This window comes from Octodon degus, unplaced genomic scaffold, assembly GCF_000260255.1.
Source record: "Octodon degus isolate 3935 unplaced genomic scaffold, OctDeg1.0 scaffold00064, whole genome shotgun sequence".
Taxonomy (NCBI): domain Eukaryota; kingdom Metazoa; phylum Chordata; class Mammalia; order Rodentia; family Octodontidae; genus Octodon; species Octodon degus.
In genome coordinates this window covers 5373572-5397721 of record NW_004524640.1, presented here as the reverse complement: position 1 = coordinate 5397721, position 24150 = coordinate 5373572, and the positions used below count along the sequence as shown (strand labels likewise).

At 41.5% G+C, this 24150-nt stretch overlaps 2 protein-coding genes across 2 annotated transcripts in view; one reads left to right on the top strand and one right to left on the bottom strand.

Moving 5' to 3' along the window:
- Casc1 (cancer susceptibility 1) overlaps positions 1–23154 on the top strand; it is a 74881-nt gene extending 51727 nt beyond the window's left edge. Inside the window, exons 10-16 of the mRNA XM_023719041.1 lie at positions 10290–10365; positions 12702–12862; positions 15491–15644; positions 17652–17866; positions 20052–20219; positions 21844–21957; positions 22864–23154. Of these exons, the coding sequence (XP_023574809.1) occupies positions 10290–10365; positions 12702–12862; positions 15491–15644; positions 17652–17866; positions 20052–20219; positions 21844–21957; positions 22864–23139 (1164 nt within the window). The 3' untranslated portion in view covers positions 23140–23154. The remainder of the gene's footprint in view (positions 1–10289; positions 10366–12701; positions 12863–15490; positions 15645–17651; positions 17867–20051; positions 20220–21843; positions 21958–22863) is intronic.
- A 24-nt stretch (positions 23155–23178) lies between these two features.
- The window catches only part of Lrmp (lymphoid restricted membrane protein), a 136605-nt gene continuing 135633 nt past the window's right edge, over positions 23179–24150 (bottom strand). Inside the window, exon 21 of the mRNA XM_023718936.1 lies at positions 23179–23801. Within this exon, the coding sequence (XP_023574704.1) occupies positions 23558–23801 (244 nt within the window). The 3' untranslated portion in view covers positions 23179–23557. The remainder of the gene's footprint in view (positions 23802–24150) is intronic.

The following is a 24150-nucleotide window of genomic DNA, read 5'->3' as shown; positions in this document are numbered from 1 at the left end:
AACTATACTGCTATAAACGTTGGTATGATATAATGTTTTTGTCTTTCTTTCTTTCTTTCTTTCTTTTTTTCTTTTTTCTTTTTTTTTTTTTTTTTTGAGATAGGGTTACACTTTGTAGTTCACGCTACACTAGACCTCTCTGTGTAGTTCAGGTTGGCCTCTAACTTGTAGGAATCCTCCTTATTCAGCTTCTCAATCTCCCAGCTGGGATTACAGATGCATACCACGACATCCAGCTTTGATGCTTTTAATTCTTCGATGATGAAGATACTACGAAGGAGAAGAGCTGGGTCCAACGGAACTGCTAGTGTTAGTGTATTAAGAAATTTGGAATAAGCGCTTCACTGGCAAGCGCAAGGGCCTGAGTTCAATCCCCGGTTCTACCCCCCTCCCCCCAAAAAAGGAATCCACACTGATTTCTGCAGTGGTGGTAGTGTTTACACTCCCAACCAACCAGAAAGAAGGGTTCCTTTTTTTAACAGCCCCACTGGCATTTATTATGGGTTGATTTCTTGATGGTAGCCATTCCTTCTGGAGTGAGATGAAATCTTGGTGGTGTTTTAATTTGCATCTCTTGAATTACCAGTGATGTGGAACATTTTTTCATATATATATTTGCCATTTCTATTTCTTCATCAGAGAAGTGTCTATTCATTTTAGATGCCCATTTTTAGATTAGGTCTTTAAATTTCAGAAGTCTGATTCTTATTTATTTTTACTTTATATATTCTAAGTATCTTTTGCCTGCGGAACAGATGGAAAAATTTTTTCCCATTATGTGGGTTGTCTCTTCGCTCTGTTGCTGTTGTTGTTGGTTTTTTGATTGTTTTTTGCTTTGCAAAAGCTTTTTAATAAGATGAGACCCCAGTTGTTGATTCTTGGTGATACTTCCTGTTTGGTTGGGTTTTTGATCATAACGTTTTTGCCTACATCAATGTCTTCAAGAGTTCTGCCTATTCTATCTTCTAGCAGATTTAGTGCTTGGGTTTTTTAAAATTTAGACATTTCATCCATTTTAATTTTAGTTTAGTACATGGTGAGAGATACGGTCTTAGTTTTAGTCTTTGGCATATGGAAAGCCAGTTTTTCCAGCACTAGTTATTAAAGACCCCATCTTTCTCCCAGTGAAGGTGACCCCTTCGTCAAAGATACAGTGGCTGTGTGTGTGTGGAGTTATTTTTGCATCTTCTAATCTGTTTCATTGATCCTTAGGTCTATTATTATTATTATTTTTTTTTTAAATTTTTATTTATTTATGTGTGTGTGTGTGTGTGTGTGTGTGTGGCCAGCTCAGTCCACCAGGGGGCGGGCTGGCTGGCATGTGGTGCTGGGGGATCGAACCGCGGTCCCTGTGCTTTGCCAAGCTTGTTCTAAGTAGGTGCCTTAGACCACTGAGCCATCTCACCAGCCCCTATTATTATCATTATTATTATTAATTTATTTATTTTGGCCAGTACCATCACTGTTTTGGGAAATAGGGTCTCACTATGCAATTCAGCCTGACCTCAGACTCACTGTGAAGCCCAGGCCGGGCTCAAATCCTTGGAAATCTTCCTCCCTCAGCCTCCCGAATACTGAGCTATCATCACATGCTACCACATCTGGCTTCAACCCTTCAAGTTCACGTTATAAGTAGACTCTGCCTTTAAGATACTCTAAACAGATACAAGACCTAACGTAATTATACATTAGAGGCCAGGCAGGGTGGCACACCCCTGAATGTGCTGGCACACAGCACTTGGGAGGCTGAAGCAGGAGGATTATTGCAAGTTCAAGACCAGCATGGGCTACAAAGTGAGCTTGAGCCCAGTTTGAACTGCACAGGGAGATCCTGTCTAAAAAATAAAATATATATATATAGCATAAATTTACATGATGTTCATCAAGCGTTAACTATCTCCTATAAGGAATTCACAGTCTCACAGAGAAGAGTAATATATGAACGATATGTGCAATGAGAGAGATTATGCATGAAGTCTAAGAGATAAAATTAATCTAGAGTAAAAACAAGTGAACAAATAGTCTTCTCTGACATGGTGACATTATGTGGGCTGAGTCTTCTGTTTTTGCCATGGAGGTTTTATAAAGAAGTAAAGGAAGGTATTCTGCTCAGTGGGAGGGGTGTAGAGCCATAAAACATCTTACAGATTGGGGATTCCTTGGCATGACTGCAGACAAATTAAAAAGCCATGCTAATAGCCAATGTAAAAGCCCAGCATCAGAGCATCCTAGTATTCAAGAGCCTCCATCCTTCCAGACATTAAATTTCTCAGTCATTTTCCATAGTCATACCCTGGCCCATGTCCTCTTGCTTAACTCTATAAGTACTTGTTGACACTGTTCTGACCCCAGGAAACCATGGCAAAAGGACAAACAATATTCCTGCTGTCATAATTTGCATCCAATTCAGGAGAAACCAACAAAAAATTTTAAAAACTAGAAGATACCAATAGCAACAACCACCATGTGCAAATTGAAGCAGGTGGCCACTTTCAATGGAGTAGCTGCTGAAGGCCTATGATGAGGGTGGTATTAAGCTAAGACCCAGAAGACAGGGAGGATTTCACTAATGATTAAAGTGAAGCTATTCTGTAGGGGAGAAATGAGGGCCAGGAAGAAAGATGATGGGCTTAGGTGTGTGTGTGGGGGGGTCACGAGGACAGGCTGCATCTTGGTGGTAGGATGAAGGTGGCAGAGGAAGCAGGGTGCTGCTGGCCAGTGTGAGAAGTGAACTCGTGGCATAACCGCAATATGCATGGTATTTATTATAGTTTGTTATAAATCTATGAATACTGCAACTCAAAATTCTGATTGGTGATTTTTGAGCTTTGATAAAATACTGTTAAAGTTTACCTGGAACAAGAAAATACATGGAAAATGGCCAATTTTGTTAAAATTGTGGAGGAGATTAACTTCTATGACTAGATCTAAAACATGATGAAAATACGAATAAAGAAAAAAACTTAATTTTGAGACAGGGTCTCTCTATGTAGTTCAGTGTGATCTTAAACTCACTATATAGCCCAGCTTTTTCTGGAACTCACAGTGATCCTCCTGCCTCAGCTTTCTGAGCGCTGGAGTTACAGGTGTGGACCACCACACCTGGCCAGTACCATGCTGTTTTTATCACCATCGCTGTTTTTGGAAATAGCATTTCCAAATAAATGGTGCTGAAAAAACTGAAGAAAATACAGTTTAGCTTCATTGTCAATAAATACAAGGAGGGGCTGGGAGACAGCTCAATGGTCTAAGTGCTTGCCTAGCAAGCGCAAGGACCCGGGTTGGATCCACATGCTGTGCTGGCCCCAGAACCCTGGTGTGCTGTGCCGGCCACCAAAACCAGGTGCAGGCCTGTAATCCCAACACTAGGGAGGCTGAGAACAGGAGGATCACTACAAGTCTGTGCTGCGTAGTGAGACCCTGTTATAACCAAATATATTTTTTAAAAAGGTCTAACAAAGTACCACAGAAGCAAAGGCAGTGACCGCCCCTCTGGCCCAGGTGCAGGGAGAGCTTCCTGGGAGGTCCCCTTATCACATTTTAGACCAAGTCTGAAAAAAGGAATGGGGTTACCTTCAGTCCTCTCATTGAAATTTCATGACTCCAGGAAGAGAAAAGTCAGAGCCCAGAGGAAGGTGCTAGAAATCAGACAGTCAAGCAGGGACCAGAGAGCTTTGTCCGGCACTACTGACTTGCCCCCGGGCCCATTTGAAGCAAGACTTAAGAAGAAAGAGTCAAGCTTCCCAAACTTTTCCTCTCTGCAACTGTTGTTCTTTGTCCTAATATGGATAAAAGCAGTAGTTTCTGTCCCTGTAGGTAAAAATTTTATAACCTTTTGTTCCCATGACATCCTATTATACCCAAGCAGGGCCACCAAGACACAAAATTGTCACATCTTAACAAACTGACTTTGTTCTCCTGTTTGCCCACATGTTCTGGGCCAAAGACCACCTCCCTTGGCCAAATGTGTAAGAGCTGGGGCTGTCCTTTGTTCAAGGTGCAGGCATCTTGGACAGAGGCCCCACTGAGCCAGGCGTACACCTACTAAAACCTTCCTGCTTCCCCCACTGGTCTCTCTGATCTCTTGGACTCTGAAGCAAATTCAGCTCCCCAAAACCATCCATGGTTCCTCTAACTTTCTCCTATCCCCCAGTTCTTTGTCCTTTGGGAAGTGGGTATTTAAGCTTTAAGCACCTACCTGTCTTCAAGTTTCAGATTTTGTCTCCTGTGCACATTAATTTGTGTATTTCTTTTCCTGTTAATCTGTCTGTTTCACTTGAGCAGATTGGGAAACTGACCCTTCATAGGGAGCTTCCCACAGCCGCTGTGTCACCGGAACATACTCTTTCAGAAAATTAACTTCAAGCCTCAGTCCTTGACAAAGTAATCCTTCACTCTACTACACATTATAAAGTTCTTTGTATGTATTTAAATTTTAAAAAATGTTTATTTGGTACAGGGTCTTGCTACACAGCTCAGACTCAGTGATCCTGCTGGTTTAGCCTCCCCATTGCTGGGATTACAGTTTTGAGCCACCACACCTGGACTCTGTGGCTGCCTCAGCCTGCCCTGGGGGCGGGGCTTGCATGTCATGTGGTGCCAGGGATAGAACCGCAGTCCCTGTGCTTGCCTAAGCAGGCTCTTTAGTCTGCTGAGCTATCTCACAGGCCCTAGGCCTTTTAGTTTCAAAATATTCAGCAGGCCAAAACACCATACCACATCTCAGAATATTATTTCCTACCCTGCATTAGATTTCCAACATTAAAACAAGTTACCTGAGACAATACACTTGGCAAGAGCAAAGGTTTCTTTGGGTTCATGGTTGAGGGATTCCGTGTGTGACAAGGCAGACACCTTGCTTTGGGGCCTCTGGAGGCAGAAGCTAAAGAGGGCAGGAGCAAACTGCTTTCTTTACAGCAATAAGGAGAAAAAATTGAAGGGGAGCCAGGGTCCCACACTGCCCAATACCTAAGCACCCTCAGAAGACCCCTTCTGCTAAAGGGTCACAGTGCCTGCCAGGCAGCCCAACCTCTCACCCATTGATTTACTTTTTATTTTTTATTTTTTGTAGCTGGTTCAACCCACTGTGGGGGCAGGGCTGGTGTGGCATGTGGTGCGGGGGATCGAACCACGGTCCCTGCTTGCTTGCCTAAGCAGGCGTGTTAGATCCCTGAGCTATCTCTTTGGCCCATCACCTGTTGATTTTTGGGGGACACTCAGTCAGTATCCAAACCACAGTGAGCACCAAATGTGCAGCCTCATTTACCATTCCTTGATTTTCAGTCTAATTTTTAATTTTATTTATTTTTGGTATCAGGAATTGAACTTACAACCTCAGTCTTGCCACGCAGGCATTGTGCTACTGAGCTGTATCTCTGGCCCTTTGATTTTTTTTTTTTTTAAGAATAAAAAATATTTTTTAAAAATGAACAATACAAAATTTCACTAAAGAAAAGGACAGTAATTAAACAATGGTTGTTATATGACATGTAGTCTTCAAATTAGTTTTTCAAAGATTATATGCCAGATATAAGCATGAAAAATTGGTCCAAAAATTAAAGAGAGAAAAAGTTAAGCATTAACGGTTCCTTTCAGGAGACCAGCACAAATCAGCAGTACAATTACCCAAGTTATCCTTAATAAGCTTTTAACAGGTGGCATACTGTTTGCTCTTGTTTTCAAAATTCAGCCCATCTGTATTCTTTTTTTTTTTTCCATATTTTATGGAAGGGTCTACAGAGTCTTCAGGGTCTCACTACTGGATTGGACTCGTAATGATCCACCTGTTTACAGCCTCCCAAGAGCTGGGATTACAGACATGCGCCACCACACCCAGCCTCGATTTCCATCTCAGCACGCCCCTGGGGCAGGCTGGCACGGCAGGCCTGGGAATTGAACCCCTGGCCCCTGCTCATGCTTGCAGAGGCTTTAATCTGCTGAGCTATTTGGCTGGCCCCCATTTGTACTCTTAATAGGGAGGATTTAGTTTATTTACATTTTAGGTTGCTGAATGATACAGATTTTTATTCCTGGCATTTGTTGATTCCTTCCAGGTATTCTGAATATTGTGGGGATTTTTCCTTTCTTGTTTGTCTTCATAACTTGGTGATTTGCTGTGCTGATGTTTGATTGTTTCTACTTTTCTTTCATCTATTTACTCTTTTGATGGAATTCATGTTTTCACATGATATCAAGATGATAGTTATGTCTCATTTCTGTGTGAAAAACTCCCTAAAAAATCTTTCGCATGGACAGCAAGATAGCTCAGCAGACTAAAGTGTCTGCTTAGGTAAGCTTAAGCAAGCACAGGGACTGAGGTTTGATCTCTGGCACCACATGCCACGCCAGCCCACCCCCCCTTCTCCCCCACCCCTGGGCAGGCTGAGCTGGTGACAAAAAAAAAAAAAAATCTTTTGTAAGCCTGGCCTGGTGGTCAAGAATTTTCTCATTTTTGTTTTGTTTTATTTTGTTTTTTGCTTTGCTTTGCTTTGCTTTGCTTTTTTGAGACAAGGTCTCACTACGTAGGCCACGGTGGATTCAAACCCACAGCAAAGCTCTTGCCTCAGCCTCCCGAATACTGGGATCACGGATGGGATTCCATGTCTGACGGAATTTTTCTTTATTTTATTTTATTTTTCTTTCTTTTAGAACTGCTTGTTTCTCCTTCACTTTTGAAGGCTAGCTTTACTAAGTATAGTGAACTTGGTCAGCTATTATTTTCTCTCAGGACATAGAATGCATCATTGCATTCCTTCTTGGCTTATAATATCTCTGCTCCAAAATCCAGTCTTATCCTATGGGATTATCAATAAGTGTGACTTGGCATTTCTGCGGAGCTTAAAATTGTTTGTCTTGCACTTTTAACATTTTGACTGCCGTATGCCGCAGGAGCCTGCCATGTCTATGTGGGGTTCTATGTGATGCCTAGGTATTTTCAAAGTTAAGGATGTTTCCTACTATTTTATTGAACGTGTTTCCTATCCTTTTAACTTTCTTCTTACTGACTTTAGGGATTACAAAGATGTGGATGTTCATTTAATGATGCTTCTATGGTTGTAAATGCTTTAACCCCACCCACTCCATCCCTGCATCCCCCCTACCCTCAGGGGTTGGGATAATCCAAAAGACCCCTCTCTATTCAAGCTCAAATATTCTTGGTCTAGCTTGATATAGTCTGTTGTTGAGCTTTTTGACACAGTGTTTTCTTTGTCTTCCTCACTGCTTGTGTTCAAGATTTTTCAAAATCTATCTCTTTTCATAATTTCTCATTCATATTCTGTGTTATCTTGATAATTTCATTCAATTGTTTTTCTGTTTTTTTTTGTTTTGTTTTAGTTTTAGTTTTTTTCTGGTAGTGCTGAGAATTTAATTCAGGGCTATTACAACAAACTAAATCCCTATCCTTTTCTATTTCTTATTTTGAGACTGGGTCTTCTGAAATTTAAGATCCTTCTGCCTCAGCCTCACCAAGTGCTGGGATTACAGGTGTCTGCCCTGTGTTCAGCTCACTCATTTTTGAATACTTGATCAGGCATTTCATCTGTGTTCATTTCTTTGGACTCCATCACTAGAGAGTTGTGAGCTTTTGGAGCTACCATACAACCTTGCTGTATTGCATTTCTTGTGTTCCTCTGTGGAGATTTGCGCATCTAGCGGATGAGAAATCGCAATCACTTTTATGGGGTGGCCTTATGGCTTTCTCAAGATATGTCATGGGTCATGTACCTTGGTAGTGTCCTAAATTTTTCTGATCAAGAAGATTATGGGGCCAAAGAGGAAAGTGATCGATGACGTAGAGTGTGCCTAAGGAGAGTCACATGGGGAGAAGACACTCTCTCAGGCTTTCACAGAGAGCATATTGGCCAAGCAATGGCTGTGACTCATCCACATGGCTGACACTGACAAAGATTCTACAATCTGAGGTATAGGATCTCAGGATAAATCCTGAGGGGATTTCACTGACCTTCTCAGACCCAAAAGCTACAACTCTTGTTGCATAGGTCCTGCTTTACCTTGGTCTTAACCATCCAGTAGAAAAGTATGAAGACGAAATATAGGAAGTAAAGCCATGTTGTTATGTTGAGCTGTAGGGGACTCAGGTCAATAATTTCTGACAATGCCAGTTAAACAGAAGACCCAATGCTATTATGGGCTACTGGACTCTTTTAGAATATTTTGCTGAGTTTACACACCTACAATATTCAAATAACGGAACTTAGAAAAAGAGGGGTATACAGATGAATGTCCATTTTGTACCTGTGTATTCAAAGTGGTTAGGATAGATATATAGTTACATTCTCTTAATGAATAGAATGATTTGTTCTAATGGTGTTTGTAAATAGGATCTCAAGTCCGCATCTTATACAGCAATTAACCACTAAGAAGAATATATGCAGTGTGTTAGTTATTGAAACTGTACTTCTGATTTGATTTGAAACTGTCTCATTCCTATCTGTTTATCAATAAAATCTTGAAAAAAAAAAGATATGTCATGGGGAGAGGTTAGCGTTTTGGTTATACAGTGTGGCTTCCTTTCCAGCCAAGCACCAGGGTATAGATTCCCTGTAAGTTCTTTGGCTGTGATTTGGGAGTTTTGGTATAGTCTGGATGGCATCAGGATTACAGGAACCAGATGAAGCTCTGTGCCACATAAGAATAGGGACACTAGCCATTCAAGCAGGTGTGGTATAGACTTCAGAATGTGGCAGTCACTCTGTAGCTGCTCCTGGCTGCACCAGGGCAGTGGCCTCCATGGGTTTATGGGGGTTCCCTTAATCACCACTGATGCCAGCTCAGCTGCTAGTAAGGGCCTGTGACACTGGTAACACCAGTCACGGTAAAGAGCATGAAGCAGTTCTACTGGACAGTAGCGTGGATCCAGCTCCTCATGGCAGAAAGGCTTTAGCAGGAGCCATAACTCCTCTTGGTGACAACCACACCTTGCTGTACCAGCAGTGGGTGGTCAGCCCAGCAGTGGCGAGGGTGGTAGCCATGCAGTCATGCTGGGGCGGCAGGGGTTCAGGTGTTCCTCAAGTGCTCCTACCGCAAGAGCACCTGCCCACCACCCCTGGGATCCTATCTGTGTTGCTATGCTTCTCTGTGGTCCTGGCCAGGAGAGGAACAGACATGGCCAGAGCTGGCGAGGTTCCTGCGAGGGCCTCCTGGCCATGTGTACAGGATGTGCAGTGTAGGGAACCTGGGCTCTGCACAACGCTGCCTCCCCTCACTCCCCAGGGAAACCATGGTGCTCTTTCCTCCTGGGCCATTGGCAGATTTCAGGTAGCTCGTCTAAGTGTGCTGCAAATCTTCCAGGATTTTGTGAGTTCACAGCAGCTGGGATTCCCAGCTGATGTCCCACAGAGGATTTGCATGATTGTCTCTTCTGACATTGTCACAGCAGGCAATGGGGAAACACTTCCCGGCCTTGACTGGAGCAAAGATGGCAGATGTTTGTGTGTTTTCTCTCATTGGTGTTACCCCAGGAGGTCTGTAATCTGTAAGGCTGTGGGCTCTCTCCTGGTGGCCAAGGTCTTCCCATGCCCACCTGCCAGTGCAACCCTGCACCTGTTTCTTAGAACAGTCTTTCTGTGGGACAAGGTGAAAACTCAATGCCTCTATTTGGCCACCTGGAAATCCTAAATAATACTTCTAATTCGCACTGCTTCTTACTGTTCTTTGCCTCACTCCAGGGCTTTCTGTAGAGAACCTGGGAAGACTAGCAAACCTCAGTGGAGCTGTGCACGTCTGCTTTTGAAGTCACAGTTGTCTCTCACTTATTGCAGAGGTTACGTTCCAAACACCCCCGTAATGAGTGGAAATCAGTGATGTCATGACATTATATTTATTTTACTATTTATATATATTTTAAAGCTTTATAAACTCCACACTCTTATAAGCCTTTCCCACACTTTTAAAAACACTCTTAATGTTCTTAACCATTTTCTAAACTTATAAACCTATGTCATTTTAACAATATACATATACTGTATGGTACCACAAAATCCCCCACGATAAATAATTTTGTTTAGTATTTTTGAAAACCTGTGAAACAGTGAACCCGTGAAAGCCAAACAGTGAAATAGGGATTACTGTATTGTTACTGTTGCTCTTCTATGCCGTGACAAGTATCAGCATGGGGCCCTGGAATTCAGGCGACAGCTACAGGAAAAGGGCCCCGGAACACAGGGTGACTCTAGGCTGAAGTAGGCACTGAGGATGACAACTGTCTGCCCTTCTGTTTTAGTTTTTTGTGTGGTGATTTTGGTTTTTTTTTTTGTTTCTCTTTGTAGACTTTTGTCAAGAAAGAATTGAAAACCACGGATGAGGAACTGGAAATGAAATTATTAAGTGAATTAGTTGCAGAAGGTATTCTAAACCGTATTTTCAGAGTTCAACTTCCTTGAGATTTTCTTCACACAAAAGTAACACAAGGTCATTATGAAAATAAAACTCCAGGCATTGCAGAAATGTAAAGAGAAAATGCTTCATAGTCTCCCTGCTGAGATAACCAGTGTTGATAGATTTATTTGCTTTTTCTATTTCTTTGGCTTCAGAAAAATTAATTTTGTTGGTACATTTTAGATACACGTATTGATAAGTCTCATTGTAGGGAATTTGTACCTGTACATGATATATCTTGAGTCTTTTTTTTCCCATCCTCCCCCCTCAAGTCCCTCTTCCCCTCCTTATTTAAAAAGCTTTGCTTTCATTTTTCCTTCTTTTCTCTTTTATTTTTCTTGCTTCCTTTCCCCAGGCCCCCCTCCCTTGGTCCTCTTCCATTGGAACACTCTCTTCCTATTTCACAATATTTATTGTACACTTTGGCCCTTCCTTATACATTGAGTTTCTAACACCAGAGAAACTGTGATCCTTGAACAAGGGTGCCCAGTGTATTTCACTGAACAATCTGTTCTCAAGGTGCATGCATGACCTCGAAATGTCTCAAGTTTATCCTTCTTCATGGCAAGGAGAACTTCACTGTCTAAAACACCTGCATCATCTCTATCCATTTACTGGTTGATGGGCATTTAGACTGTTTCCAGATTTAGCTATTGCAAACTGTGCTGTTATAAACATAGGTGTGCAGATAGCACTGTGGTATGCTGCTTTTAGTTCTTTCCAGAAGATACCAAGAAGGGGAATAGCTGGGTTCAGTGGGACCTCCAGTCCTAGTTCTTGGAGTTATCTCCACACTGATTTCCACAGTGGTTGCACCAGTCTACACCCCCACAGCACTGGAGGATTCCTTTTTCCCCACATCCCTATCCGTATTTGTTATTGGTTGATTTCTTGGTAATAGCTATTCTTTCTGGACTGAGATAGAATCGCAGCATTGTTTTAATTTGCATCTGTCAAATGACCAGTGATGTTGAACATTTTTTTCAAATATTTACATTTCTACTTCTTCACTAAGAGTGTATTCATTTCAGATGGTCATTTTGGAATGAGTCTTTACATTAGGGGAGTCTGGTTTTTCTGAGTTCTGTATTCTATGTATTAATCCTTTGAGGGATAGCTGGCAAAGATTTTTTTTCCCCAGTGTGTGGGTCATCTCTTCTCTCTGTTGCTGCTTTCTTTTGCTATATAAAAACTTTTAATGAGGTCACAGTTGTTGATTCTTTGTGATAGTTTTTATGTGATCGGGTTTTTGTTCATAAAGTCTTTTCCTACACTAATGTCTTCAGGTGTTCTACTTAGTGTATCTTCCAGCCTATTGTTTTTTTTTTTAATATTTTGATCTTTGATCCTTTTCCATTTTAGTTAAGTACATGATGGGAGATATGGGTTCAGTTTTACTCTTCAGCATGTGCAAAGCCAGTTTTTCCAGCACCATTTATTAAAGAGGGTATCTTTCTTTCAGTGACGGTGGCCCCTTTGTCAAGGGTAAGGTGGACAAGAGTGTTTGGAGTTTTGTCTACATCTTCTAATCTGTCCTATTTAATCCCTGCGTCTGTTCTATTTTTTGGTCAGTCCATGCTGTTTTGACCACTGCAACTTTGTAGTATAATTTCAAGTCAGAGATTGTGGTGCCACCTCCTTTACCTTTTTTGCCCATAATTGCCCTTATTCTAGGCCTATTCTGGTTCCAAATGCATTTTAGGACTGTTTTAGCTAATTCTGTGAGGTATGCTATTGGCATTTCGATCAGGACTGCATTAAATCTGAATCCTAAATTTGGGAATATGGCCATTTTACCTATGCTGGTTCTTCCAACCCAAGAATGAGGGATATCTTTACATTTTCTGATATCTTCTTTGATCTTCATTTTCAGACTACTGTAGTTTTCCATGTAAAAGTCTTTTACTTTACTAGATTGATGCTTAAGTACTTCGTTTTTTGCATGCTATTGTGAAAGGTGTAGTTTCTCTAATTTTTCAGTGAGTTATTTGTGTATAGTTATGCTATTAATTTTTGAGTGTTGACTTTGTATCTAGCTATACTACTGAATTTGGTTATTAAATCCAGAAGTCTTTTGGGGTCTTCAATAGAGTGTCATGTTATCTACAAATAAGAATTTATCTTCTTCCTTTTGTATTGTTAGGAGGGTTAGGTAAATCCTGGAAATAGCCCATCTGCCCATCAATTAATGAATAATTCTAAGTTATACACTTTTTGAAAAGATTTAGGAGTTAAAGCTTCTTTTGCCGATACTGGGATATTTCCTATTTATTTAGAGACTGCATTAATTTGATTAACTTTAGCACAGTTGACCCTGATAAAAAATGCTCCTGAAAAGCCAGACATCTCTGAATACAAAGAGGTGGATTTGTACCAGTTCATGATCCTGGGCGGTGTGTATCACTTGGATATTTTGCAGCTTCCCCCGCAGTGTAAGCCAGTAAAAGGCTGGATGATGGTGGAGGTATGTAAATCCTTTAATACAGTCTTGTAAGCAAAATAGCTTCCCTATGTTTTGTTTGCTTGTTTGTTTGTTCTTTCGGAATCAGGGATTGAACTCAGGCCCTTGTGGTTGCCAGGAAAGTGCTTATTCTACTGAGCCACTTCCCTATGCTTTTACTCTATTTCAGAAAATTTCAAATGAACTTTGACCATATATTAAGCAAGGAAATGCAGGTGGGAAATGCAATTTTAAGCTGTCGTGAATTTATACGTATTAAAAATCTGAACCAAATCCTTTTACTTCCTTCGTCAGATAGATTCCTTAGTGTTTGATTTTGGGATGCTATTATGAAAGGTGTGGTTCTCTAATTTCTCTCAGTAAGTTTGTTAGTTGTGTACAGGAATGGTAGCAATCTAAAACATGAATTTTAAGACTACAGTATGGGAACTGTAAACCTACAGCATTAATATTTGGAAGTGCCCATTTGGTCTTGCTAATGTAAATCGGAAGTTGACAGGCTTTCTTTGTAAAAAGCTGGGAGATACATATGCCAGTCTTCTGAGCTAATAAGCTCTGATGAAATCACTCTGCTCTTGGAGCTAAAATTGCTGTATGTAAACACATGGTCAGGTGAGGGCTCTCAGGTTCAACTGCATGTACAAACGGAGATGGCAGGAGGCATTTCCGAGAGACAGCAGGCTGTGGACTGGTTGGATCTGTGGCTGTCACCATGTTACCCCCTGGCAACCTCTCACATCATCTGGGAATTTGCTAGAAATGCAACCTCATGAGCCCCGCCTCAAACTGAGTCAGAAACTCCACAAATGAAGCTCAGCAATTGGCGCTTGAGCCACAAACTTGACAAGCTGTTCTGATCTGACTCCTTGAGGCACAAAGCATGGTCCTTGAATCCGCAGGGCTGAACCAACAACAGGAGTATGGCCTTGAAATGTCTAAGACATGCATGCTCATTGGGTGGCCTCAGGCCTACTGGATCTGTCCTTGAACGGATCCTCAGATAACCCATGTGAGCGTTAAGAGGCTGAGCAGCGCCAATCCTGTCAGTGTGCAGGCAACACGGCCTGGCACGGCTGCTGATGACACTGATGACAGCACCACATGCGCCAGCTCTTGAGGAGTTCACGCGCTCCCAGGAGTAGCAACACCTGCAGCAGTGTTGACTGGGTTTGTTTTAACCTCAGCGTGGCTTCGCTCTCCTCCCCCTCCCTTGTTGCTCAGCGCATGGGCAGACTACCAGTTTCTTCTCAATCCCACAATCCCATCCCATAAGGATTTAGTTGCATCCCTATATTTACAGCTGTATTCTCAACTCTGTGGCCCAGAGTCTTTGTAGACATTTCACCCCCCTAGATCCCCTCCCCAATAAAAATTTTAATACATAGATAATACCATAAACCTCTTTATGGACTTTACATGTATGAGTAGTGTTTTCCTTTTCCCCGCTCTAGCCAACTAATCTGATATTGTCTTCTTCCCCCTTTTTTTCCCCACAAATAAGAATACATTTATGAGAGAAAGCCTAAGGGAAATAATTTTGACTAGAGCCACTTCAAAGAATCCATTTGAATCTGCCTTCCATACTTGAAGGACACCCATAGAACAAGGACCAGACTAAGGAAGACCTCCATCTGATGAAGGGAGGCCTTCAAGACTGTGCATACCTGAGCCAGGGTTTTCAAGAAATCTATTCCTACCCTTAAACTTTGTTCCAGTACCACAGCTCCATGTTCTGCATCTGCACCCAATGCATGCGTACCTACGGGTCTCTCCTGCAACAAAGATACCTCTCCTTTTCTTCCCAAGGTTATTTTTAGACAGAGTCTCACTGTATAGCCCAGGCTGGCCCTGAACTCACAGTGATCTTCCTGCTTCAGCCTCCCAAGTGCTAAAGTTACAGGCATGCACAACCACATCCAGCTCCAAAGCCTTTTTAAACAATTCTACCTTTTCTAGAACTTTTTTTTCTATTTCTGATATTTTTTTCTTTTTCTTTTTTTAAAAATGTTTTTCCTTTTTTGCTGCTTTCATTGTTTTGTTGGTGGGAGCAGTACTAGGAATTGAACTCAGGACCCTGAGCTTGCTAGGCAAGCGCTTATTCTACTGAGCTGTCTCCCCAGCCTGCTGCTTTCAGATAATGTATGAATCCCCCTCACTCTGGGAATTTGGAAACCCTGCTGTTTATGTACTTTATTTTTCCCCATTTCTTACCCCACTTAAAAGGTTGTCTACACTTTCCTGAATAGCTACATGTCCTTACCGAGAACATATGATTTATCATCCCATATATCAGCTCCTGCTGTCTCAAAAACATCTTGCAATCTTCGGCAAATTATTTAATTTCTCCAAGTCTTAGTTATCTTCTCTAGTAAGTCCGAGTCCAGGCTTTGTGGGATTTCTCAGAGGAATAAACTGATGTCCTCTGTCACAGAACCTGCCCCACAGGGAGCTCTATGGTTACATTTGAATTTAACAAGTTCCCCTCATTTATCTTTGTTTTGTTGTGAAATTTGGTCAGTCCATCTATAGATACATGGGGCCAAACTGCAGTGCTTGTGAAAAGTTCTATGGTTTATTTAGTAAAAGTTACACCTTTAACTCTGACTTGGTGGCATTGTGGTCATTTTTAAGATACTCAAGGAAGGATTACAGAAATTTATATATCCTCCAGAAGTCATGGAAGACTTTGAAGCAGAAAATTTTCCACCTATTGAAGTCACGCTGCAGGTGCAGGGGAAAGTGATCTTCTTTGAGGACCCTATGGTCGCAAGATGGGATACTGAAGGTACAGCAATACATTATCCATCTGGTTTTTTGTTTTGGTGGAAGTGGGGATTGAACTCAGGCCCTTGCACTTACCAGGCAAGTGCTTATTCTGCTGCTCTATCTCCCAAGCCCCTTAACCATCTTTTATAATTACAGTAACACCAATCATACCAACTTTTATAATACAGTAATACCAATCCTTAAATTAAACATAAAATGTAGTATGTAAACTGAGTTTGTTACCTTACATATTTCTAGGCCAGTTCTAGGTATTTGTTTTATTTGCTCTTGATAGAAATGCATCGGAGTGGGAATTTTTAATTTTGTCGAATCTGTGTTACTATTAGGTTGTAAGATTCCAACATTTGCCACCCTAGACATAATAATTTTATGGCTATATCTGTGCTTAAAAAATGAATTAAAATATCAAAATAATTTAGCAAGTGAAAAGCATAACCTCCTCTCTCACAAAATAGGCAAATCATTTAGATTGAGATGATTCACATTTTAACATTAACTACATATAACTTACATGCAAATATCAGAGATGGGAAACCAGAGACAGAGGAAAGCTAGCGATGGGACACCACTTTATAACTTCTCATTCTTGAGCCTTAGGAAATGTTTACTTTCATAAACTATTAAATGCATAGAAATAAAAGCAGATGTATAAGCTAATGGATGTGATGGCCACCACCAAAATGCCTCTTTTGTGGTAGGCTGGCTGAATTTTGAAAGTTTTTTTTTTTGTCTTGTATATGAACTTGTACAGTTTTAAGGAACCTAGATAAAAGTTTACAGTATCTGTGTATTCAAAGTGGTTAGGATAGATATATAGTTACATTCTCTTAATGAATAGAGGGATTTGTTCTAATGGTGTTTGTAAATAGGATATCATGTCCGCATCTTGTACAGCAATTAACCACTAGGAAGAATATACGCAATGTGTTAATTATTGAAACTCTCCTACCAATTTGATTTGAAACTGTCTCATTGCTATTTCTCAATAAAACTATGGAAAAAAATAAAATAAATAAATAAAAGTTACAGTACTTTATTTTCAGAGTTGCTGTACATTTATTTATTTATTTATTTAGGCGAAATTGGGGATTGAACTCAGGCCCTTGCGCTTGCCAGGGAAGCTCTTATTCCACTGAGCCATCTCCCCAGCCCCCACCCATTTATTTTTGAGGGATTTGCACACGTACACACCATGACTAGCTTTCCTCTGTGTCTGGTTTGCCATCTCTGATACTTGTGACAGGGTAGGAACAAGGCTCTAAAACACAGACCTCTTACCCTCCCCCACATTTAAATTAGGTTTTTGAGTTGTAAGACATACAAAAGAACACCTATCATGTGGCTGCATTTATAGAAAAAGTCCAAGAGGGCCAATCCTGAGAGGCAGCTAGTACATATATTAATGGAAGATTCCATGAGCTGGAGATGGGAACTGGGGTGAGCTGTAGACAGAGACATCTTTCTTTGAATCCAAATGTCCTATTATCTGTTTGGGGGGATGATTGTACATCTATGTACATTTCCTAAAAATAATTGAAATTGCATACTTCAAACAGGTGAAAAGTTGTTTTAAAAGAGGAGAAACATTTCTCTAAAATGCTAGGGAAGAGTATTTTATGAAGCTTTTTTTTTTTTTTTGCAGTACTAGGGATTGAACTCAGGACCCTGAGTTTGCCAGGCAAGCGCTTATTCTACTGAGCTATCTCCCCGGCCCTTGAAGCTCTTAAGGTCCATGCCGTGGGGCTTGGAGGCAGGGAGACTCCAAGGGAAGGTGGGCTTATAATGCAAATTTTATTTTTATTTTATTTGTGTTTTGAGACAGGGTCTCACAAGCCCAGGTGACCTCCAACTCACAGTCACCCTCCTATCTCAGAGATTGCAGGCGTGTGCCAACCCACCTGGCTAGATTTTATTCTTGATGTAAAAAATTAGTGATATAGCTGCCTTGATCTTATTTTGTTGTAGGGAAAAATGAAGCTAATGTCACTCTTCACTTACTATAAAGGTAAATACTGGCGAACGGACGGCATCAGCAATGTTTATTACACCCCAGAAGAAAGACTTATATCCTTCAACCTGGAGACCTTTGGCCCCATATCCTTGATGCAGGAAACACATATGAACATGCCATACCAGTCTTGGGGACTTAGACCACTGGATGTGAATAAAGCCCTTCTGACTGTGACAACAGTATTCACTGAGATTCAAATACAAATTCAGGTAAGTTCCCACTTAGCAAGTCCAAGGGTGCCATAGTGGGCTGAAACAGTCACTGATTTATATATTCAAATATAAGTGCTTTATGTATATGGAAATATGAGGCTCACTATCATACTTAAAGTGACCACAGAGAGATCCAGGAATCAGCAGCAAGCTCTATTCTGGTTGCCATATGTATTTCAGTTTTTGAGCCAGCCTGCAAAGGCTCCCTGGTCATCATTCAAACATCTGAAATTCCCTGTGAATGAGACACTACTGGTCATCATTCAGAAAATATTCTAGAGGCAAGGCTAAGTGATTGCCTGGGGCTGTATAAATGGACACAGGGGATTTTATTGGGTGGGATGAAAATGTCCTTGAGATGATTTATGGTGACAGTTACACTACTTGAAAAAGTGTCTCAAAATGATTGCACTGAGGCAGGAGGATCCCTGCACGTGTGAGGCCAGCCTGACCTGCACAATGACCTCGCCGTTGTGTGAGATGGGCGAATTTTGTGCTATGCAAAATACATCTCGATATTTTTTTTTTTTGGCGGGGGGAGACTGGAAGTCTCTCATGATTAAACTCTGCTTTTAAAATGAGACAAGACATCAAAAGCCCAGGATTGTCCATGCTACAAAGGACCTTAAAACATTTCTAATCTGTCCTCACGTTTTATACAGGAAAACCGATGCCCAAAGTGGTTAGGAGTCATGTGACCGAACCACGCTGTCTAAGGAGATGGTAGTATTGGGAGTGTGAGCTCTCCAACTCAACGGTGGTGCGTCACCACACCAGCGTCCCCCCGACCCCCATGGGCGCAGACTTTTTCTCTAGGTTAATGGGAAGCTGCCCAGTATTCACTTGCTAACGTGGTTACCAGACGGGTGGACTGTATGTTTTCAGGTCAGATTATAAAGATATAGCTGTGTTATCTAATACAGAAACTACTAGCCAGTGGTTATTGTGCTCCTGGAGTGTGACTAATCCAAACCAATATGTACTATAATTTAGAGCACAGGTTGGATTCTGAATACTTGGTATAACAAGCAATTTTTTTTCATTAATAATTTATACTGATTATACATTGAGATAATATTTCAGATATATTGGTTTAAATCAATTACCAATATCAAAATAGAGGAGAGATGTGAATTGCTACTTAGCCAAACCTTAAAAACGGATATTAAATTTTACATGTTTAAAAAATTAACCCCTAAAAATATAAGCGTGACTTTTTCATAGGTATTTTGAGTCGATGTGAACATATGCAGTATTTGTGCATCATAACTTTAAAAGAAGAGATCTCATAAACAGAATTAATCTCTTGACTATTCAGATAAAGCCTAGAAAAAGTTACTAAACTGCTTATATGTTGATGGGGACTTGGGGGAGGCACTTCTACATCAGGCCTAACACATACTTGTCCTGAATTCTTTTGGGGTTACTGTTTTGTTGTTTGAAACAGGTTCTCACTACGTAGAGCCAACTGGCCTTTAACTTGCTTATGTAGCCCTCAAATTCAGTCAGGGTGGTCCTCCTGCCTCAGCCTCCCGTGTTCTGGGGATTATAGGTGTGCACTACCACATCCAGCTGCATTCTTCTTATCAAGTGACACATGCTTTAAAAAAATAAGACAAAAAAAGGGAAAAAGGATACATTTATATGTATAGATGCAGGGTAGCTTGGATAACTGTACTGCTGATTTCTGCTGGTCTATTGAAAAGAAAAGGTAATGCTTAAATTCTTTTTTCTTTTTAATTATGACTTTTTTGCCAGTTTTTCATATTTATGTCTGTCAAACAACTGATGTGAAGATAACATTATGTAATATAACCACCATTGTCCAATTCCTATTTTGTTAAGTGAAATTGTGTAGTGTATTTTTCTTTTTTTAATTTTAATTTTTTACCATTTTGTATTCTCTTTTAAAAAGAGAAAAGATAAAGAGATTGCAGGTTCTTTTCCTTTTGTTTCATATAATATAAATATTTGGGGCCTAGGCAGGATGTGTTTACATGGTGCTGTTTTGTGTGTTTTGGTGCATTGGGCAGAGAGTTAGGAGCTTTTACTATGAGCTTAGTAAGGATGTATGACAACCCTAAAAAAAAAAATCACAATGAATTTAAAGGTTGGGCCTTTATACTGAAGTCATAATTTAACTTTTCTATAAAAGTTTCTTTTTTTTCTCATTTAAACTTAGGAAAACCTCTGCATGCTGGCTTCAGTAAAAGTAAAGGACAAAGAGCACTCGTTGGAGATGGAAGGGAAGTGGATGGCCCCTGTCCCTTTCATTAGTGCTCTGAAAGAGACTGGACTGAATATCTTCCCGACTGAATACTCCCATTTTTATGTTGTCATAAACAATAAGGCAAGTGTTAATCTCTCCAAATTTAACATAGTGGACATTTGGGGTGTTGGCAAGAATTTTAATACATGATTATCATTGGCACCAAATGGAGAGAGCCCAGGTTCTCTCAGGTTTAGTCATCTTGCTAAAGACCCCTGGAGTAGGAGCTGACAAAAACGACCTATGGAGAGCTGGTCAGTCAGTGCAGAAGAGGCCCGAGTGACTTCTCATTTTGTATAACTTTTGTTCATTTTGGTCATCTTTTTGAGACAGGGTTTCACTCTGCAGTTCAGGCTGGACTTGAACTTGCAGAGATCCTTCTGCCTCAGCCTCTGAAGAGAGAAAATTTTCTTAGGAGAGAAAATAACCCTGTACTTTTTCAAACAGGTTAAGTTGGGCAAAATTAAACCACTAGTTTCCAAACCCCTCTCTATAGATTTCTTGACAAAGCCTTCATGGCTGTGTGCTGCTTTATGTTGCAAAGTTTGGGTAAATTAGATTCTTGCTACCCTAAAGGTTCTCTGAGCTGTTTTTTAATCAACTTTCTGATAACCCCTAGCAGCCTCCTAGAATACAGGTGCTTGGTGAATCTTTGTGATACGCGGAGGAAGACACAAGGTGCTCCTAACCATAGAAGACATGTCCGTAGGTAGCAGAATCCTGTACTTGGCACAGTGATGAACACATCAGGCATCAACTAGTGGTGTAGGGGGACATTCATGTAACATTTGGCAATAATGGTAGAGCTAAGGGTATGTACATACACACAAGAAAATCCTCCTTGGCTTTAGTAACTCACATTGTGGTAACTACAGTGCAAACGTAGTGTCCTGTTCATGTTTTCAAGATATTCAGTAATGCTTTTCTTCAATAACTATAAGCTGTGCATTGTTTAAAATAGTTAGGATACAGTAGTTAATAAAGCACAGGTCCCTGCCCTTGCAGACCTTATATTTAGTCAAAGGAAACAAAGGTAAAAGTGCTAGGGCAAGAGAAGTAGGTAAGAATGAGTGGGGTGGGGCTGGGGAGATAGCTTGGAGCTCTAAGTGCCTGCCTGGCAAACACAAGGACCCGGTACCATGCCAGTCACCGAAAGTAGAAGTGGTGGTACATACCCACAATCCCAGCACAGGGGAGGCTAAGACAGGAGGATCACTAGGAGTCTGAGCTGCATAGCGAGACCCTGTACCAAACACAACTAAAACATTTAAAAAAAAAAAAAAAAAAGAATGGGTTGGACAGTGTCCAGTGTTAAGCATTAGGAGTCAGTGAGCAGGTGAGAGGGGCTAAGGTCTGTGCAGAGCTTGGAGGCGCACAGTTCAGCCACATGTGCCTAGACACAGACCAGCTGGAGCCAGAGCCGGAGGAGGAGGAGGAGGAGGAGGAGGAGGAGGAGGAGGAGGAGGAGGAGGAGGAGGAGGAGGAGGAGGAGAGGCCGTGCGTGTGCTGGGAGGGCTGGTCACAGGGGGCTTTGGTAGACATCACCTTGGGGTTCTGCCCAGAGGAAGGGAAAGCCCCTGCCCAGTTTTGAGAGAGGCCTCACTGGTCTGACTTAAACTTCTACATGGAGCCCGCAGGACGGAAAAGAGACTTGCTGGGAGCCCGCAAGGTGAACCCCCACTTGTCTCTGTATTTGTATTGACAGATTCCATCGGTGGAAATGAAAGCCTGCCGGCAGATGGCCCTGATAAGCTCTGCTTTTGCCTTTGCGTGGAGCAAGTGGAATACCCTGTGCAATTCCACCAACATTGTGTTTAAGGTGCAGTATCTAAACACCTAGAAAACCCCCTGGTCTTCCAAAAAAAAAAAAAGGATAATGTGAGTACTTTTTGAATGAGAACTGAATGTAAATCCTAGTATTTCCTTGGAAAAAGTTTTTTTAAAAATCAAATAATGTTTTTCATTTACAAAATTTAGCTTTGTTTAGTTGGTCAATAATACAAAACCAGTGCAGGCACCATGTGCAGGCCTGTAGTGCTAGCTACTTGGGAGGCAGAGGAAGAGGCAGAGGTGGGAAGATGCCAAGTGTGAGGTCAGCTTTGATCACTTAGTGAGCCGTTGTCTCAAAATTTAACAAGGAAAAGAAAGGGTTAGCAGTATGAGGCCCTGGGTTTTGAAAAGAAAAATGTTTCCAAACTCCGCAAGGGTGTGCTGTGAATCCAGGCTGGAGCTCTTGCCAACTCAAGAGCTAAGGTTGCCTTTAAAGATGGGCAACACAGTCACATCTCTCCTCTAACTTGCTAGTGCACTTACCATTGCCTGACGAATTTTTGTTTTGTTCCCTTGTGTTCCACTGTTCTATGCCCAGCAGGGAACAGATGCTGAAATTTGACTTGGATGAACGAATGCATAGTTGTTTAAGTGCCTGCTCATGCAAGCACAGGATACCGCAGTTCAATCCCCACCTCAACCTGCATTACCAGACCTGCCCTTAAGGCAGCCTGAGCCAGCCAAAAAAATAAAAAAAAATCATTCTGAATGAATGCATGCAGAAAAGTTCCATACATACAATTTGAGTTTATAAACAATTCAATAATAGAACCTTAAATATGGTTAACATGGTCATTTTAGGGGACTGAGCTAAGCCCTTTGAACACCACTCAGCTCTCAAAATCATGAATAGCGGGGCACTGGGAATAGATTTTTCTCATTTTGTTGTCTCTAGGTGAGGGAGTGCCTGACTGAGGAGCCCCCTGAGATCCCTCACTGGGCCCTGTATATGTTCAGTGGGGACAGAGCTCAGAGGCTCAAGATAAACGAAGACAGCGAGTCGTTCTCCGAGGCCCTTGCAGAAGGCACTGAGTTCCACTCCACCCTGTTCCACATGGTGAAGGACGCTGCTTCCAAGGAAGCCGTGGAGAGGGTGAGGAGCTCCAGCTGCCTGTTCGTTGACTCGGTGTGCTACATGCTCCTCTCCACGAGGGTGCTCAGCTACTCCTAACCTCCACTCACAAGCTTACGGGTAAAGAGGAACTGCATTTCAATTGACTATTAAAATTGCCTAACAGCATTTTACATTCAATTTTATTTTAAACAAAACGGGATTTTTTCCCCCCTTGACTGTTTGCCCTGTTGAGAAGTTCAACTTTCACCATGGGAAAATTTGAAGGGTTCTTTATTGAGATAAATTGTAGCAAAACATTTCTGGAAAAAAAAAAATCCTCATTAAAATATCCGCTTTCTGGTCGCCTCCCCAACTATAAAACACAAAGTGGGAATGCAAAATAGTTTACAGTTTATCAGAAAACCTGTGTTGTTGTGCTACCCTAAGTGACACCCCAGCTAAAAGTTACATGTTTGGTGAAGTTCAGAGAATGGAAAGTCCAAAATCAAGCCACCTACGTTAGGGTTTGTGGCAGTCACACCGGGGGTGGCCTGTCCTGCTGCAGTGTGGTGAATGGCCACAGGATGTGCTCCAGCGATACCCAGGAGTCCTCTTCCTCAGTGGCAGTGGCATCCACAGACCGCTGGAAAAATCGGCCTGCGAGCAAGCTCATGAGAGCTGCAAACACTACAATGAGTACAACAGACAACCAGATGGCTTTATTAGCCTTTCTCACGGAGCTCCCGAGATTCGTCACCCATGAGGCCAGCGTGTCAGGGCTATAAGGAAAACAGAGTTCTGTAATCACTGTCGTTGGTTAGTAGAGACCCTGCTTTTGCTACCACCCCCATCTCATCTTGTATCTACCCTAAAGACCACCGACCCTGCCTTCCAACCCATGTATTATGATTGATCCTCATGGCTTGGGACACAGTCTGCATCTACCTCTTATAATTGTTGGAATTCAGAAAGTGATTGAGGGGGCCTGCCCCTTAGCTCAGTTCTTTAAGTGGCTGCTTCAACAAAGCTGTCAGGCTCAGGTTGCTGTGGTTCGATCCCCACAACTCAAGCCAGCCAGTCATGCCTTGAAGGCATTCGGAGCAAAAAAAAAAAAAAAGAAAAAAGAAA